Consider the following 18,253-nt stretch of genomic DNA (forward strand, 5'->3'; position numbering starts at 1 on the left):
CGTAGGAACAGCTCCCTCTCTCCACCTTCTCACCTCCAAGAGCAATCATGTCAACAATCACCACCACCGCCCTCCAAACCTCTTACCCCGCAATTCTCCCTCTCAGCTTCAATGGGAACCAGCCGGAGACAATCCGCCTCTACCCACTCTCCAACTACACCTTTGGCACCAAGGAGAACCAGCCCGAAGAAGACCCGTCAGTGCTTGCGCGCCTAAAGCGCCTTGAAGAACACTATGAGCTCCATGGAATGCGCCGTACCTGCGAGGGCATCCTCGTCTGTCACGAACACAATCATCCTCACATCCTGATGCTGCAGATTGCAAACGCGTTCTTCAAGCTCCCGGGCGACTACCTCAAGCCCGAGGACGACGAGATCGAGGGATTCAAGGCGCGCCTGAATGAACGGCTCGCACCAGTCGGATCGCAGTTCTCGGGAGAGGGAGTCAATGAGGACTGGGAGATTGGCGACACGTTGGCGCAATGGTGGCGCCCGAACTTCGAGACGTTCATGTACCCATTCATCCCCGCCCACGTCACAAGGCCGAAGGAATGCAAAAAACTCTACTTCATCCAGCTTCCGCGACAGAGTACGTTCCCCCGCGTCTCTATGTTGATAATAACTAACACAATACAGAGGTTCTGAGCGTGCCAAAGAACATGAAGCTCCTCGCCGTCCCGCTTTTCGAACTCTACGACAACACTGCGCGCTATGGCCCTCAGCTGTCCGCGATCCCGCATCTGCTCTCGCGTTATAACTTTGAATTCGTGGACGAGAAGGGAAATGTTGTTGCTGCGACGCCCGGCCAAGCGCCAGACGCCAACGGCTACGTGCCACAGACGAAGGTTCTGGCTGGTGGTGATATAGAAATCGAGGATTTCCCTACGAATGAGGAGGAGGTGATTTGAACTTGCAGCACACGAAAACGGAGTTGGCGTTAGGGAAAGCATGGCTATATGCATAGATACCATAGAACCAGGTGTACAATATGTAATGATCGTCAAGAACACTTGGGTGGGTTGGCATGTTGCAGCCAGCAGAATTGTGACGCTCTAGAACCGATGCTACTCATGCCTTCTCTCCCTGTATCGTAGCTACCACCTTCCTCTGGTGCCTGGCTGCCCTGAACTCTAGATACCACACTCCCTGCCACGTCCCAGTCGCTAGCTTTCCATCCTTTATGGGTATCGTCACGCTCGCTCCAATCAATGCGCTCTTAATGTGTGCCTACAGCTGGTTAGTAAACACCTAACCCAAACTGTTGCTGAGAGCATACAGGCATATCATCCAAACCCTCCGCCGAGTGCCTGTATAGGTCTCCCTTCTTATCCTCTGGCGCAATGCGATCAAGCGCATCGCTCATGTCCTCCCTCACATCCGAGTCCCAGTTCTCGTTGAGCGAGAGCGCGCAAGACGTGTGTTGGACAAAGAGGTTGACGAGGCCCACTTTGTAGCCCTTGAGCTCTGGAAGGCTGTCGACGATGTGGTCGGTGATGAGGTAGCTGCCCCGTGACTTGGGAGGCAGAACTATGGTCTTTTGAAACCAGGACATAGTGGCGGGCGTGGGTTCTGGACGCTAGGTGTCTGTGATGGGTATTGGGTAAAGAGCGCGGTTGAGCAAAGATAGAGCGGTACGTGCTACAGACAACGGAAAAGCGAAGAGAAGAAAGCAAGAATATGAACGGGTTTGAGGCGGGGTTTGGTGATCTGTCGAGATCGTGAGGTAAGTTGGGAAGTAAAGTTTGGTGGGGGTTATCGGCAAATTTGTGATGTCACCGCCCGGCGGTAACTTATAGAAAGCATGGATGGATAGGCTGGTCTATAATAGATTATCTGGCAACTTATGTGGAATAAAACTATCGTAAAACCGGCGGATACTTTTAGAGTAGGAGTGGCAACAGAATTTGCCGGTAGTCCAAATCCTTCTGTTCGCTGTCATACATCCCCACCTCTAGACATTTGGCAATCAAAAACAAACGGAGGAATGTAAATCATTCATTTTCTAAACGTGGCTTCTCTAGCGCTGCTACTCAGACATGCTACATACTCTAGTAGCTAAAGCGGATCATCCACAGATACCGGGGAGGTTGGTAAAAGCAAAAGCAAAGCAAATTGTTGGGTATCTGTGGTCGTATACATGAGAAGTGCCAATCCCAGGCGGCCATAAAAGAAAGTACCATCATCCGTGATGTGTGACGCCCAGCCCGATACCAGAGGTAATTTGCTAAAGAAACAAGAAAACAATATAAGAAACAGGAGCTGAAAACAGTTTGGGTGAATCAGCACTCGAGAATCACAATAGTGTTCACACAGGAACCTTCACGCAGGAACCTTCACACAGGAACCTTCACACAGGAACCTTCACACAGCAACCTACACAGCAACCCCGTTCAAACCAGAGACGAGGTCTGACTGAAAACTGTCCATGCCCAGCATTGAATCTTCGTCAGTCGAGCTCTCTGTAGCGCCATCCATATTGAGTAGAGCAAATCGGTTGATTGGGGCCCTTGGCTTGGGGGCACTATTCTCCTTTTGAATTGGGCGTGGTTTGAGAACTGGGATGGGAGCGGCACACTCATCGATATCCCATTCGATTTTGCAGCCCTTGTATTTGCTTCGTGACCTGTTGCATGTTAGAATCAGAAAGTTAACTTATGCAATCTACTCACATCATACAGGTTCTCGCAAACATGGCATTGTGGACGGAATTAGTTGATACATGAGCGTCTCTGTCGACGAATTTAACGCTGATGATGACTAGGTTGTGGATATGTTCCAAATCTTCCCTGATAGACTCATCCGTGTGCCTAGTACCTGCGGATCGAATAACGATATTTCTCGTTGCACCCATTCCAATCTTATGGGCGACATGGTTTGCGAGGGTGAAGTGACGGTCAGACCACGAAATCGTGACCTAGTCAATTTAGTGCCTGTATTGGCAAAATAGTGTAGATCTACACTCACCCTCTTCCCACGGATATAAAGATCGTTGCGTTTAGCATAGCGGAAAAAATCATTGGCAGCATTCCCGTCCAGAAAAGAGATCGATGCAGCTCGATCTTGACTGCGAAGGAAAACATCAAGGAGCATTCCACCTTTGACGGCATCTGTCACATCTGCATGCGTGGCCGCTTCTGGGAGATTGCTCAATTGTATCGTACGCTTGGCGTTTCTCAGAAACTGGCCATCACGGCCAACTTCAGTGCGGTTGTTGCTATTGTTGAAGTACCCATCCTGGCCTTCATTTGGAGAACAGATGTCTTCGAATTGACCTCTGTATTCTACGGCCTTCGACGTATGGCCCACCATGTGGTTGCCATAGTTTGCGTATTTATAGACGTTTTCGTTATGATAACTGGGAGAAATTCCATATGCTGTCGGAGGTTCTGGGACCCGAGTCAATTGCGGGGATGCGGCATCTGATGTGCCGCCTGGTGCCAAGTTGGTGCTATCCTGAGCGCTGGTTGGAGTGTCGTTGTTGACAAGGATCTGTATCGCCTCTGGGTCAGCTTCTGATATGTAGAGTTTGAAGTGAAAACTTGCATCAAGAATGTCTTTTGAGACCCCTCCTTTGTATAGGTTCCGACGTAAATTTGCTAATGCACAGTAAGTCCCGAGCTGTGCCGCATTGATAGAGCCTAGAATCTGGCGTGGATGCATGAGGGACCGTCATACCGTATTCTCGAGAAGAAACAAGCTATAAGCTGTAAATATGACAGTTGCATAAAACGGGGTGAGTGTATAATAACGTACCAGCCCATCGTAGTCAGATTTGGGAATTGTCACCATGGGCAGGTCCGTAGGAGTACTGTGGTCTACTCCAGAAGAATGCTACATTGGAAAATGCATTAGAATAGCTTCAAAATCTGCGTTTTAAACATACAAACTGCGCTCTGATATAAATATTCATATTAGCCTGGATGTTACATCGGCCAACGGCGCCAGGGGGTCCCATATCAGCGGGTGTAACTCACTTTCGCAATAAGGTTTCAAAATAAGCTCTGTCCAGAGTCACAGAACTAGACAAAGTAGCCATTTTGCCTTTCCAGATAACTTTGAGGACGGCTATCCACGTCGTGCACTCCTGTATATCTGGTATTTGTTTACCTTCAAGAAGGATGGGATGTTGGACAAACGACGCAATATCTAGAGGGATAAGGCGTGCTTGATGGAGCCTAGCGTGTGAATTAGGGTTGACGCTAAATTAATCGCATCTGTTCCAGGTGCGGGATGTGGGTCGCTCTTGCCTGGTGTATATTATAATCACGTGCAAAAGATTGTGCTTCTCACGTGACTAAATGGGAGATAGTGCGGGAGCGGGGCTGGTTGGGCAGAATACCATACTAGCCAAAGGTCACTTATGAAAGAGCAACAGGGAGTAGAAGAACCAGCAAAATTCTATAATATATACTGATAGTTAAATACATTAAGTCCCACCTGTAGCAACAGCTTATTTAAAATTGTAGATGGTACTAAAGGACTTAAATCCCACCCGCCACTGAAATATCATCTGGCATCACCAAATTGTCTTACGCGAAATTTTAGGGCTAGCCGACAGCGCGCCCGCAAATTCTCCCTCTGACAACGTCAAAGCCAACGACAGCGACGTCTACCTCAAGCATCTCAAAATGAGCGGATTCCAGAACAGCGGCATCCCGCCTAGGGACTTGGATGATGCGTCTGATGTCGCGGAGGAGGTCCTGGCCGCCGACTACCGTGAGCAGGTCAACTACCAGGATGAGGACTTCGGCGGGGAGTTGAGCATGGCCCAGCAGACCGACGACATCCAGTCGCGGCTCGCCGCTGCTGCGCAGCCGTTGGACTTTTCCGCCTCTCTTGAGGTCAAGTTCCAGAGCTACGACAGCTACTGCAGCTTGTTCCACTTCATCTTGAACTCGGACGGGCCGGTTGACTTGGAGCCACCTTCCGTAAGATTATCCTAATCCAAGCAGTAAGATCAAAACTAACATCGCGGGCTATAGTACTACTGGGCATGGGATGTCATCGACGAATTTATCTACCAGTTCAACAGCTTCTGCTCCTACAGGAACAAGATTGCGCGACAGGCCAACAACGACGAGGAAGTCCAACTCCTTCGCGACAACCCCAACACCTGGGGGTGCTACAGCGTGCTGAACGTGCTGTACTCCCTCATCCAGCGATCCCAGATCAATGAGCAATTGGCCGCCATGAAGCGCAACGAAGAGCCGATGGCCGTCGCGGGCGACTACGGTTCCAAGTCCATCTACCGCATGTTGGGATACTTCTCGATCATCGGTCTCCTGCGCGTCCACTGCCTGTTGGGCGACTTTAGCCTCGCGCTCAAGACCCTGGACGACATCGAGCTCAACAAGAAGGCCATGTTCGCGCGCGTCATGGCTGCGCACTTCACGACCTACTACTACGTCGGTTTCTCCTACATGATGATGCGCAGATACGCCGATGCCATCCGCATGTTCAGCCACATCCTCATCTACGTCTCGAGGACCAAGAACTTCCAGAAGGGAACCCAATACGATTCCATCTCGAAGAAGAACGACCAGATGTACGCGCTTATCGCCATCTGCGTTGCTCTCCACCCAACCAGACTGGATGACACCATCCACACCGCCCTTCGTGAGAAGTACGGCGACCAGCTCCTCAAGCTCCAGCGCGGTGGCGAGGAGTCCCTCCCAGTTTACGAGGAGCTTTTCCGCTCTGCGTGCCCCAAGTTCATCTCCCCAACGCCTCCCGACTTCGATACCCCAGAGCTCAACGTGGACCCCATTGAGCACCACCTCAAGATCTTCATGGACGAGGTCAAGACTAATATGTGGAGCCCAACCGTGAAGTCTTACCTGAGACTTTACACCACAATGGACTTGAAGAAGCTGGCTGGCTTCCTCGAGGTTGAGCCTGAGGAGCTCCGCAGCTTCCTCTTGGTCAACAAGCAAAGGAGCAGACAGACAAGATGGGCCGAGAACGGACTTTTGGACGGGGAGGTTGTCAACGCTAATGACCTTGATTACGCTATGCAAGGGGTACGTTTGCCAGTGTGTTTTATTTTAGAATCTCAGTTTGCTAACATACAGCGCAGGATCTTATCCACATCTCTGAGGCTAAGGTTGGTCGCAAGTTGGTGGATTGGTACTTGCGCAACTTGGCCCGCACATATTAGAAACGCGGTGTGATGGTTTACTCTGATGAACTGAATGCCGATATGGATTTGCATGGCTGGGGCGTAATTGGTATAAAACTGGGGTGCTGACGGTCGACTTTGAAATAGATGTCAACAACCGTGATTCCCTGTTAGTTAGTTTATTAGGCAGTAAGCAAGAAACAAAGAGATTTAGAAATTGGAGATTGAAGATGGTGTGACTGGTGATATGCATCTGCAGTCTTAGTTAATGCAGCGGGTTGCTGGCCGGTGTTGGAATGTTGGAATGTTGGAAAGCCTCATGGAGCAAGCTGAAGCCAAGCCGCAGGGGGGGAGATGCCGCGCAACCTTCGCTTGCTGCAAGCATTGTCTGGGCGGAGCGGTGACCTGTTTCGCAACTGCTGTCAGCAAAACATATAATATCCGAACCTCCAAATTCACAGTTATTGCTACCTTGAGCCTCCTGCTCCTGCGATATAATGTTGTACATTCCGGAAGATTAATTGAAGCACCCGAAGATTCGCGCTTCGGTGGCACGTGCTACCACGTTTTTTTTGTTTACTTCGTTCACTCCTTAGAATCACAAAATCTAGGGTCAACTCACCGTGGTGGCCATACCCGACGACACTGCCGTGACAGAGAGCTATTCAGAGGAAACTGTGTGAAGGTCGTCCACTTAACACCTTTTGGTAGGTAGCCACTCCGGATTTCAGCTTCCAGGACCCCTCCTGCTGGGCATAGAGCACACCAGACAGTAACAGCAAAGGCTGTCCACCACCAAGCAAAATATGTCAGCTACATCAGGTCCAAGGACCCCAGGTTCTGCATCTCCAGAAACCCCCTCTTCCCCCTCATCCTCCAGGCCACAAAGAGATGCCTCGGTCGCGGGCCGATTCAGCCTGCCAAGCAGCCCAAGACTGGATACCATCACGGAGCATATGGCGACTACCCAGATTGGGCGACACGGATCTGTCTCCAGCATTTCGTTTCTACCACCAACTGAAATGTCTGGTATCTCCTGGGCAGAGTCAAAGCCGCGGAAATTAGGAAGGCGCAGGACATTATCACCCCCAGCACCAAGGTTAGTCCAGTTTATTTCTTCAATATTCTATCTACAACTTGTCCTATATACGTCAGCAAGTAGCTGGATATTATACCGAGCTTCTGCTCGGCAGGACCGCCGTCTATCAATATCTGCGTTCTGGCGGAGGCTGATAGTTATGAGGAGCTTCGCTTAGTGGCGACTGGCGGCCCGGCGTCAACCCCACCTTCACACCTTATCTCAACCCACCTTTGATTGTCAGCCCATAGTACCGCGGTCGTTGCTCACGTTCTACCCTCCCCCATTCTCTACCAATATAACCTAATCTACCTTCTTATGTCGGATCTAACAGAACCGCGCAGCAAGTTTGAGCCTCACGTTTCATTCGACAACTTCGCTGGCGGGGAGCCGACGGAGAGCAATACGATATCGCTCACGTTGAACGAGAAACATCGAGGCTATCAGCACAACAGGCGATCGCGTACGTTTATGGTAGGTGTCGATGAAAATGCCTACTCTAATTACGCGCTGCAATGGATGCTAGATGAAATGGTGGACGACGGCGATGAGATTATCTGTCTGCATGTTGTCGAGAAAGACTCGAAGATTAGTAACGACAAGAGCGTTACACAGAAGAGTTACCAGAAGGAGGCCAGGAGGCTTATGAAGGAAATACAAGACAAGAACGCCGAACAGAGGTCTATAAGCATCGTGCTTGAGTTTGCTGTTGGGAAGCTACAGCAGACATTCCAGAAAATGGTCAGTATTGTCACAGCCTTATTGTCGCATTGATCTGAATATTTACTGATCGGCCCATTTCACAGATCCAGCTTTATGAACCAGCTATGCTCATTGTCGGTACAAGAGGTCGCAGTCTAGGGGGCGTCCAAGGCCTGATCAACAATCGCAACTCCTTCTCCAAGTGGTGCCTACAATACTCTCCCGTGCCTGTCGTAGTCGTACGACCGAACGATAAACGAGACAAAAAGAAGAAGAAACGAGTGAACGACCCCACACGACACAACTACGCGCACATGTTGGAAGGGAGCAGTTTAGGGATGCATGAGGCGAATCTGCTCCCTAGCAGGTCAGATATTCCGGTCGAAATTCTCCCAACTAGAACGCCAGACGACGAAGCACACGAGGTCGCTGCTGCGCTTGGTCTTCCTGCGAGATTTGACCCCACAATCCGGTTGCTGGATGTCAACAAGAGGCTGCATGCGCATGCGCAGCAGAAGCAAACGCAGACGCAGGCGCAAACCCATAGCACGACGGCCTCACAGGAAAGCTTGTTTGATAGCAGGCCATCCACTCCGGGTGGGGGAGGGACTTTAAAGTCTAGTGTTGCAGATAGCCGTGGGGCTAGTGATGATGAATCGGGAGATGACGACGACGAATTTGAGGTTACGCCTGGTGGCGCCTTGATTGGGGATGTTCCGGAGGCTCTGGAGAAGCAACAGAAGCTACATGCGATGGAGCAGGGCGAGGCGGCGGCATTGGCTGCGGGGCGGAAACGATCTCTTGAATCGGTTGATAGTAGTATCTCCAACTCGGGAAATGATCAAGGATAGATGCATGGTACTTTTAATTAATGAATATACTTTACTTACGCGGCCCAAAGTCTGAGGAAATGTGCGCGACTGATAATTGATACTATGAAAGATGATAGGATTTCTTCTTTTTGGCTTGGGCTGTCCAATCGAAAGACTATAACAATTCCGAGTTTACCAAGGGTAATTATGTTACCTATAGTTTGTAGACTGCCTCCCTCCATGCACGGCCTCTCCTCAGCGGCCGGCAGTGGGCTATAGAAGTCTCGACCCCCCAATGGACCCTCACGTGTACTGTACCTGTGGAGACATCACATCACGTGATCCATGTCGATCTCCCGTCCGCATGCAGCCTTGCGAGCTACGATACGAGGAAAACCGGATTGGACAACTCACAGCTCTCACCTCCTAACACCACAACTCCCTCGTGCAAAGCACCGCCGACCTCAACTCAATGACTTGAAATGCGCCAGAGCATCGTCCTCCCAGCACCGAGGACCCAGTCCAATGCTCCCCTCCACCGATGATACGTGCGATGAGTCGTGCCGGATGCCGCTGCGGCCGCGCGCCCTGCTGTCCTTCCACTCTCTCGGCACGATCGGGTCAGCGCTGCCCTTCATCTTGACTTTCGTCATTGTTAGCTATCTGGTTGCGCGACACCTCTTTCCGCTGCTCGCTGGCGCTGCATCCAGAGTTGATGACGACTATTACCTTCCTTCCGATGCTCCGCCGGCATTGAAGGAGGCAGAAGCGAAACACAATACCTGGCCTCTGCGCCGACGACTCGTTGCTGCTAGCTTTGGTGCTACAATTGCCCTAGCTGCTGTGCTGGCCGAGTTGATACTATGCGAGATCTCGAGCGCGCTCGATCCCGACGCCCGGGCCCTGACGCTGCGCGTCACAGTGCCTGCGCTGCTGGTGATGCTGGTGCTGTGGATCCCATTCCTAGAGATACAATCCGTAATCCGCGGCGCTGGATGGGACTTCACAAACCGTCGCGACGGGCGACTGAATAAGATCCCCTGCATCTTACAAGCCCTCTTCTTCACCCTCTGGATTTCAGTATTCTGGTTCTCAGATTTCTCAAGCACAGCCTCCTCATTCGACGACATGCTCGCCCCCGCCCCCACGCCCTCCCTCTCCGACGCAGCACTCTCTCGCGTCGGCGTCGTAGGCGTCTCCCTTATGGCTCTCCTCTCAGGCTTCGCCTCCGTCTCCTCGCCATGGCAAGCTTTCTTCCAACGCTCCAAGCCTGTCACCGACTCCGACCTGGCGCGCAAAGCGACCGGATTAGACGCAACGAACGACCTCCTAGCAGCCAAGAAAAGCCGTCTGCGCGCCCTGAACCACAAACTCTCCGACGCCCCTGAAGAGGGGTTCATGACCCGCGTCCTCGGCTCCATCCGGGGAAACCCAGACGCCACAGAAGTACAGGCACTCCAAATGGAAATCTCCGGCCTTGAAACAATGGCCGTTAGTCTCTCGACCTCACACACGCTCCTCCAAGCCCGACACGCCGCACAAGCGCGCGCCAAGTCGCCCTTAGGACGGTGTCTTGTGGTCCCGGATGTGGCGTTTTCGATATACTGCGTCTACCGCATTATCGCGACGTCCATCACCACCCTCCAGCGCTCGTCGCACCCGCATAGCACGTTTTCGACTACGGATCCGATAAACCGCGTCCTAAGCCTGCTAGTAAAACACGTTGACGCCTCCCTCGACCAAGCCGCCTGGGCGCGGCAAATCTCCTTCCTCCTCGCCGGGATCATGCTGTTATTATCCTTCAACTCTGTCCTCCAAACGCTCCACGTATTCTCCCGTTTCGCGCCTGGCCTGGTGCGACAAGCTCAAGCCAACTTACCCCTTGCAGTCGCGCAGATAAGCGCGATGTATGTTATCAGCGCGGCTCTGTTGTTGAGGAGTAATCTCCCGGCTGAGATGGCGAGTGGGATTGGACATGCGCTCGGGAAAGGGGTGGATGCGGGGTTTGTGGAGAGATGGTTTGAGGGGTGGTTTCTTGTTGGAGGGGGGGCGACGGCGTTGGGGATTTGGGGGGGAGGGAGGTTAGGGGAGGGGGAGGGAGAGGGGTGGGATGATTGGAGTGGGGATGTGGAGTTGGGGACTAAGAGGAGTTGAGGGGGAGGAGATGATAGGTCTGCTCAAAGCTAGAAGCTGGAAGAAAGCAGGAGGGAGGGGGAGTTTGGGATTTCTGAAGATACCGGTTATGGAAGGGAGTTTTTATAGCGACTTTTTATTACAGGATTCCGAGGACAGAACACAGGATGTCATCCTCTATAAATGCAGATGGAAGTAGATCTCGAATCTGAAAAGCACCGTCTAGACTTTGAAGAGGGACAGCTATCCTACTCTCACATCCTCATGTCTACAAGCAAATCATCATCTACACCTTTCAAGCGCGACACCCGTACCATTCTCACCTCCGCATCCCAACCTACAGCCCTCTGCCTTAGCGTCTGTCGCCGCTAGAACCAATCTATAGCTCCCTGCCTCGCCAGCCCTCACCTCTCATAGTCCTACCCAGCTCTCATACCGTTACTATATACCCATTGACCCCTTCTAACACTGCGACTCGTCAGAAAACACTCGGATGTCCTCAAAATTGCGCCCAAAGAGACGAGGATAGGGCCAAACTGCGATTTTGCCGGTTGAGCTACCTAGCAAAGCAGTAACCACGGGCTATCTGGGCAGCTGAACTACCCGGCAAAACCAGCCATACAGGCACTCAAGGAAGCTGTAACCCGGCAATAATAGCGAAGAGCCCTAAACCCAGTAGGGACCCCCATCTCAACTTCCCAACCCCATCAATCTAATCATATCTTATCACCTAGGCACCAATCTAATCAGATCCCCCTTTCCCCTTTTACCCCTGTCTCCCTCAGCCCTGCCGCCGACCCTCCTCTCCACAGCGGCCGAATACGAAAGGAAATCTCCACCTAACACACGAAGCGTCGATCACTCGTGTACGGAAATAGTTCAATTAGACAGGCATCACCGATCGATCGCATTGACCGAGCGCATTGTACGAGGTGGGTTTGATTGATATTATGGGGATGGGGAGGAGGATGGAAATAGATGGATTGGATTGTGGTGCTTTTGGGTTCTATAACGGACTGTGGTGTTCTTACTGTTCTACCCCTTACTATGCTATTCTGTACCTTTGGTATGGCTCATCTCCACAGCATTGGCATCGGAGAGTAGATGTTGGAATAGGATGGATGTACCTAGGCGCCGAGATTTACCTCGCTGTCCTCATCTCCATCCTGTGCAAATAGCATTGGCGTTCATAACAATGACGTCCCTCCCTCCCGGGCCGACGAAATCACTGAACTCCTTTTCTGTCCCACCGACGTTCACGTGCCGCGGCACCTGCCACCGAAGACGCCGTCGTCGGCGAGGGATGTATCCGTGCTAAGTTATGCTATACGCGTATACACACACACACACACACTTCACTTCTCCACCACAATGCACACACTTACACACTTACCACTTCAACGCGCACAACTCCCGCAAGGTACCGCGCAATTACCGTAAACTCCACCACCATTAAACATCGCCTCCCACTTTCCCATCAACTAACTCACCTGTCAAAAAAAAAAATCTCAGTCTTCAATAAAACTCCACCACCACACACATGTAAAACCCACATCCCGCCAAGCCCCACGCGACAATTTTCATCCATGTCGCGCTGAAGAGAAAATCTCAATTATTGGCAGTTGGCAGGTGATAGGAAAACTTCAGTATTTGGCGTGTGGGAGCGAGCGGCAGAAAAATTTCCCGTACCTTGGTGGATACACCCATCACCCATCACCCTCGGTGGTCGGCCGGTCGGAGAGACAGACCTCGCCAACTTAACCCCCACGGAAGCTCGGTGGTGGGGAACGACCGACCGACCGACCGCCGCGCTCGCAACTGTACACACGCCTTTGTACTGGAGTACTGCACAGAGTGCCGTGTTAAGCGTGTACATACATACATTTGAGACAGGCGCGTGACTGCGATGAGGGGATTTCGCGCCCTGGAGATTCCGTGGGTTTCCGATGGGCGCGCCGTGGGATCCGTGATGTACTTGTAGTGTATGGTGGTGAGTGTATTGTATTGGAAGTTGTATTGTATTGTGCGATGACTGTGATTGTGAATGTGTGTGAATGAGTGTGAGAGGAGGATGTCGGGTGAGCTACACCGCGTGCTTCGTGGGATGGATGGAGGGGTACATCTGTTGTGGTGGTGGTGGGGGTTGCGGTGAGGGGTTTGAGGGTTGGTTGGGGAAAGGGGACAGATTGGGGTACTACTTGGAGATCGCACGATTGCAATTCACGAGCCAGATCAGATCACAGTAGACAAAGATGACAAGATAAGGTTTTAAGTTTGTAAAAGTGGTGTTTGTTTGTTTGTAATTATTCATCAATGATGATAGAAAGGTGGCTCGACCCGATCCTTTTTTGACCGAGGAGCACCCCTTTGTATATGTCCCAGGACTTTGCGTCCGCATCTAAATCTCCCATTCCCATTCCCCATCCCATGATATGATGCTTCCGTAAACCCAAGAAAATGCGCCGTCCCAATGCAATGCTTTCCCAAAAACCCGCTATAATCGCTCGACAAAAGACCCAGACCATCCCCGACAAGTGAGTACAATGCACACTCAGTACACGCTCACCGCCGAAACCAGCGTCCTCTGCGGCAAATAGAACCCCTCATCAAAGAACTGCCCTTTCGCGGGCGAAACTTTTGACCTCCTCGCCTCCGCCTCAGGGAAGGCATGTACCACATCCGCCGGCGGCGAGGGCGGCATCGCCTCGTCCTCGCTGCTGCTGCTGTCGTCCTCGTCGATCAAGTCTGGCGGCGACGCGGGGTGGGAGTGTGTGCGTTGGAGGCTGAGCAGGGCGTAGTCCTCTTCTCCGTCGTCTTCGTAGATATCCTCGTCATCCTCCTCCTCCTCTTCGTCAGATTCGGAGTCAGCGTCCAAGGGTGAAGGGACCATCGTAACATCGAAAGCCTGATGCGACTTGACGCGTTGCAAAGTAGCAAAGCCCATATCCACATCCTCCTCCTCCTCGCTATCATCGCTCGAATCACTCTCCTCGTAATCCTCCTCCTCAACAACCGAATCCGCCCACTGAATATGCCTGTCTTCTGTTTTCCTCGCACCGCGCACCGAAGCATTGAACCAGCTCTCCTGCTCCGCCTCGGCGTCAGCGAGCTCGAGCATCAAGGAATCGAGAAGGTTGGCGTGGCCGACAAGGCGGCGGAGGCGGTGGTCGGAGCGCGAGGCTTCGGCGGAGAGCTTGCCGCGCGCGGAGTGGGCGAGGTAGTAGGTTTGGGTTATGGACATTGTTTTGCGTTTGGGGGGTGCGGAGGGGAGGGGTTGGCGGGTTGGTATGGATGTGGTTGTGAATGTTGACATTTTGAAATCCGTTTGGGGATTGGGATTTCGTTTTAGTTTTATGGTGGTGGGGATTGGTTATGATAATTTCGTGGATGAGTCAATAGGCAGACGCTGGCGTTTTTTGGGCGGAAGCGATGTGCCGAGGCGGGCGGTGACGAGGTGATAATGCGTGATGTGGTGGGATATGTAGGTGATAGGCAGAAGTGTTATCGGTAGGCAGTAGTAGTAGTAGTATTGTGTTATGAAGTATGACTGTGGATGGTAGAGTGTGATTGAGTATGAGTGAATACTTAATACTAATATGAAGCTGGTGATAGTTGTCTGTCTGATGGGGAAGAAGAAAAAAAGGAATCTCCAGCTGAGGTGATGCCGGTGGTATTATACTTGTTGGCAGTCCGTTATGCTCGGAGCCGCGATCCATTCTTTTTCCACAGTTCCAACACTGCCCAGCTCGTAAGTATCTGACTAGAGTACTAAGGTTTAAGACGTAAGCTCCGTAAAAGCCGTATAGTCCGTACCACCGCTTCGCATGTACCTGGCGTGTTTAGGTCCGCAGTCTCGGATTTCGGGTGGTAGGTGCGTGTGCGTGGTCCGCGTGGATTACTCTAAGAGAAGAAAAAAGTTAAGTACCAGGGTAGACGAGTACACAGTGATGAATAATGCAGGGATAATAAGGTAGGGAGAGGCAGGCTGAGGTAGGCCAAGGTACGAATACGCCATGTACTTACGTTAGCTAAGGTACATTCTCGCTCGTCGTGTTGGTCCGCCCGTCCTTATGCCATTTGTGTCATTTGTGCGTAGTTTCTCACTGATTATTACTGTAGTCCTGCACAATTATCATAATTATGCCCTCTTGGCGCTCGAATATCTCCGAGTCCGATTGCGAGGGATTCGTACCAAGATACTTAGTGGCTTGTACCTTAGTCACTCGCGCCCTTCGTTGCCCAGCTTACGAATCAACTTTGGATTTCCCATCACCGTTCTTCTTATGTCCATAGTGACTCCGTTCCGTCTATACAATTCCATATACCATTATCCGTTATCCGTTATTCCCTACTCCTATCTCCCTCTGGTAGAGTGCGCGATGCCGCCTGTATATGTAATCATGTCGCATTCCTCGTTGCAGGTACAGTTCAGATCAGTATAGTCAGTACAGTATGTATAGTCAACACAGTTTTGGCCAGAGTGTGCGATGTGCCATGTATACCCTATAGCCTATACCGCCGTAGAAGAAAAGTAACATTTCACATCTGCCGCCCTGTCTTGTCTGCCAATCCATCAGCCTTGGTACCTTATTTCCAGGCGTACGTGTATGACTGAACTGAACACATCCACCGACACGCCCAGACACAAACCGCAGCACAAAGAAACCTCGTCTGCCTGATTACACAATCCCACTCTTCCTCCCCCACACTCGTCCCCGATGACACACCCTCGGACCCACACGCGATTGGCCCTTCTCCCGTAACTTTCTCCTACCCCCAATCCGGCTAGGTTTCATGGCGATTCATTATTCTTCGACAGCCATGACTACCAAAATAGCATTACTAATCTCGTTCTCTCGTACAATGGTACCCTTCTCGCTCTTAACGTTATGCTTCTAACGCCGAAACGAAACACATACACGGTACGGCATACAAACTCTATCCTGCTTAATCCCGTCACATTCCGCCGTTCAATTCCAATTGTTTGATTACTTACATGCATGCGCGACTCACAAAGAAACACACAGTCCGTAGGAGTCATGTCTAATTGCCGCCCCCCCAGCACGACATCCACCACCACCGTTCCATCCGATCCCATTTCCTTCCTTCTTTCTGTCAGGTCAGTCACTGACGCAGCCGGGCAAGCGCCTGGTGAGAGACAAAACTCGCTCAATTACACTTTATCCGGCCATCTGACACCTACGTCTCGCTCACATATATTACTGGCACAACCCCACACGGCAGGTAAATGAAAGTGAACACCGAACGTGTACCTGCGACAATCATGTCTCGTCCAAACAATTCCTCACCTAACACCTCACACTGCCACCATAATTAGCATCAGCCCTGTCCAATTTCCCCAAGACAACACACACCGAATCTCACATCTCGCTTTCCCCGTACCGTACCGCAACTTAACTCAACACATTTCCAAAAACGGCACTTTGTTTCGAAGTGCCGCAGAAGCCCCGCTGTCTCACACTCCACTTGTATACCCAAATTAGGGCATGTACAAAGTAAGGCAGCAAGATAAGGCACCTTGACTCAGCCTCGCACCCACATCATCTCCCAGGTACTGTACCCACCCTCCACCCCATCCGGCCCTGCTGTCGTCGAAGCAACGTGCGCGACGACGCGAGATTGGGGGTTGCGCGGGCCTACACGTGGCAGTTGGGGCACGGTCTGTTCGGTGAGGGTAGGGGACGGGGTACGAGTACGCAGCTCGTTGTGGCAGTGTGGTGGTGGTGAATTGCTGGATGGGGTGGTTGGACTCGTAGACGCTAATTTCGAGGTACGAAAAGGGGCGCGAGGTGGTTTCCTGATGGGGAAGTTCACGTCGCGCGCGATTGATGCTTCATACGGCCGTTGGAGCGGTTAGGTTAATACACCGAGTGCCATTGTACAGCCTCACAGTATACGCCCATCTCTCATCTACTGTATCTTCACCAAACCATCCTCCCAACTGTAGCATGGCGTAATCCATCGCCGCCTCCCTCAACACAAGCTGTATAAAATAAAGTCACACCTTCCCCTGCACGGATCGCCCTCGCTCCGCCATCCACGCACGCGCAACCCCCAAGGCACCAACACTACTAACAGTCGCGCACGAGGCAGATGTCTTGGGGTCGCGTTTCTCGGGTCTTGGATGCGAGTTTCGGGTCCGACGACGCGAGGGTGAGGGAGCTATGGCAACGATGGGGTGGTGGTTTGAGGTACTCGCTCGGTTTATTGTACTGTACTGTACAGTACTAAGTGTACTGGACTGGACTATGCTGAAGGTGCTGTAGATCATATCAGATCAGATAGGCAGCCCTTCAATTCCTGCATCTCATCCTATACGCATACGCCCATACGTACCCAATATACTCCATCAGCATCAGCCTCGTCACCACCACCACAAGGCTACGTTGCATTAATATCCCCAATCCCACCGCCCATCATCCATCTCACGCATCTATCTCACATCGCGACAGAATACGACAGACATACGACGACGAATCCAATCAAAACCAAAATAGATGCGAAACCTCGCGCGCGCACACGACATCCATCCATTATCTCGCGACGACGGAATCGCCGCGCATCACAATACAGTAAGCCAACCCCATCCCGCCTTTACACTGTACACTGCAGAAGAGCGGACTCCCAGACCAAGACATGGAGATAATCTTACAGCCGCTGACTCGCCGGTGCGTCACCCTCGCTCGTGGACCTGTCACTCTCCCTCCTGTCACTCTCACCACCCTGGTCTTTCCGTCGCTTTGTAGGTTGGGGGTAAGCGAGCTACATACAGTACACCTAATCCCAATCCCACGCCGCGCACCGGCGAGACACCACCCGTCCGCCCTCCCCTATCACTCGCGAAGGAGGGTCCGAAAGCGCCGAGCTGTGTGTGGTAGTTGCTGTTTTAGGAGTGATGTCGCGATAAATGTCTGAGATTCTCGCTTCCATCTTCCATAACCTGTCAGTCAAGTCTCGTGAGATGTCACCCAGCTTCTATGTCTCTCGTTCCTGTCTCTGATGTTTCTGTGCCTCGTGGTGTCTCCCGAAGAAGGGGGTGTCTCGTCTCGCGCACACCGAGGGGTGGTGGTGTATCACATCTATCATATTCGTATCTATGTATATCGTCTGCATCGTGGGTGTATGTACTTCACTTCACCGCCTCGTCTTTATCGTCGCCCGCCTGGTTGTTGTGAAGATCTTCGCATCCGTCGTGTTGAACATCCAGTCAAGTCCCATCCTCAGCCCTACAGTAAGACATCCCTCCCCCAGATCAGATAGCCTCCAAATAGCCTACTACCAGTTAAGCGAGGGAGCGACCCGCGATCCACCTCGCTAACCATAACTCCGCGTGGCAAAGGGAGCAAACTTAAACTCCGTCCTCCGGTCCACCGCTCACAGTCGGTCGGTG

General features: G+C 51.8%; 7 protein-coding genes across 7 annotated transcripts; 4 read left to right on the top strand and 3 right to left on the bottom strand.

Annotated features, from left to right (window-relative positions):
• On the top strand, window positions 1-1,004 carry VE01_01032 (uncharacterized protein). Its single transcript, XM_018270560.2, has 2 exons — window positions 1-588; window positions 636-1,004. Exons 1-2 carry the CDS (start codon window positions 48-50, stop codon window positions 905-907), a joined length of 813 nt encoding a protein of 270 aa, XP_018134469.1. The 5' UTR covers window positions 1-47; the 3' UTR covers window positions 908-1,004.
• A 63-nt stretch (window positions 1,005-1,067) lies between these two features.
• VE01_01033 (uncharacterized protein) lies at window positions 1,068-1,551 on the bottom strand (the record flags this gene model as incomplete). The annotated part of the gene is made up of 2 exons (XM_018270561.1): window positions 1,068-1,226; window positions 1,276-1,551. 2 exons carry the CDS (start codon window positions 1,549-1,551, stop codon window positions 1,068-1,070), a joined length of 435 nt encoding a protein of 144 aa, XP_018134468.1.
• Window positions 1,552-2,372: 821 nt separating this feature from the next.
• Window positions 2,373-3,659, bottom strand: VE01_01034 (uncharacterized protein; the record flags this gene model as incomplete). Its single annotated transcript, XM_018270562.1, has 3 exons — window positions 2,373-2,622; window positions 2,669-2,913; window positions 2,964-3,659. 3 exons carry the CDS (start codon window positions 3,657-3,659, stop codon window positions 2,373-2,375), a joined length of 1,191 nt encoding a protein of 396 aa, XP_018134467.1.
• Window positions 3,660-4,352: 693 nt separating this feature from the next.
• VE01_01035 (uncharacterized protein) lies at window positions 4,353-6,335 on the top strand. The gene is made up of 3 exons (XM_018270563.2): window positions 4,353-4,927; window positions 4,982-6,019; window positions 6,076-6,335. Exons 1-3 carry the CDS (start codon window positions 4,628-4,630, stop codon window positions 6,154-6,156), a joined length of 1,419 nt encoding a protein of 472 aa, XP_018134466.1. The 5' UTR covers window positions 4,353-4,627; the 3' UTR covers window positions 6,157-6,335.
• A 1,114-nt stretch (window positions 6,336-7,449) lies between these two features.
• Window positions 7,450-8,790, top strand: VE01_01036 (uncharacterized protein). Its single transcript, XM_018270564.2, has 2 exons — window positions 7,450-7,936; window positions 8,002-8,790. The coding sequence occupies exons 1-2, from the start codon at window positions 7,514-7,516 to the stop codon at window positions 8,746-8,748; spliced, it is 1,170 nt and encodes a 389-aa protein (XP_018134465.2). The 5' UTR covers window positions 7,450-7,513; the 3' UTR covers window positions 8,749-8,790.
• A 330-nt stretch (window positions 8,791-9,120) lies between these two features.
• VE01_01037 (uncharacterized protein) lies at window positions 9,121-11,129 on the top strand. The gene has a single exon (XM_018270565.2). It carries the CDS (start codon window positions 9,235-9,237, stop codon window positions 10,861-10,863), a length of 1,629 nt encoding a protein of 542 aa, XP_018134464.1. The 5' UTR covers window positions 9,121-9,234; the 3' UTR covers window positions 10,864-11,129.
• Window positions 11,130-12,635: 1,506 nt separating this feature from the next.
• Window positions 12,636-14,531, bottom strand: VE01_01038 (uncharacterized protein). Its single transcript, XM_018270566.2, has one exon. The coding sequence runs from the start codon at window positions 14,153-14,155 to the stop codon at window positions 13,394-13,396; it is 762 nt and encodes a 253-aa protein (XP_018134473.2). The 5' UTR covers window positions 14,156-14,531; the 3' UTR covers window positions 12,636-13,393.
• Window positions 14,532-18,253: the final 3,722 nt, after the last annotated feature.

This window comes from Pseudogymnoascus verrucosus, assembly GCF_001662655.1.
Source record: "Pseudogymnoascus verrucosus strain UAMH 10579 unplaced genomic scaffold scaffold_3, whole genome shotgun sequence".
Lineage (NCBI taxonomy): Eukaryota > Fungi > Ascomycota > Leotiomycetes > Thelebolales > Thelebolaceae > Pseudogymnoascus > Pseudogymnoascus verrucosus.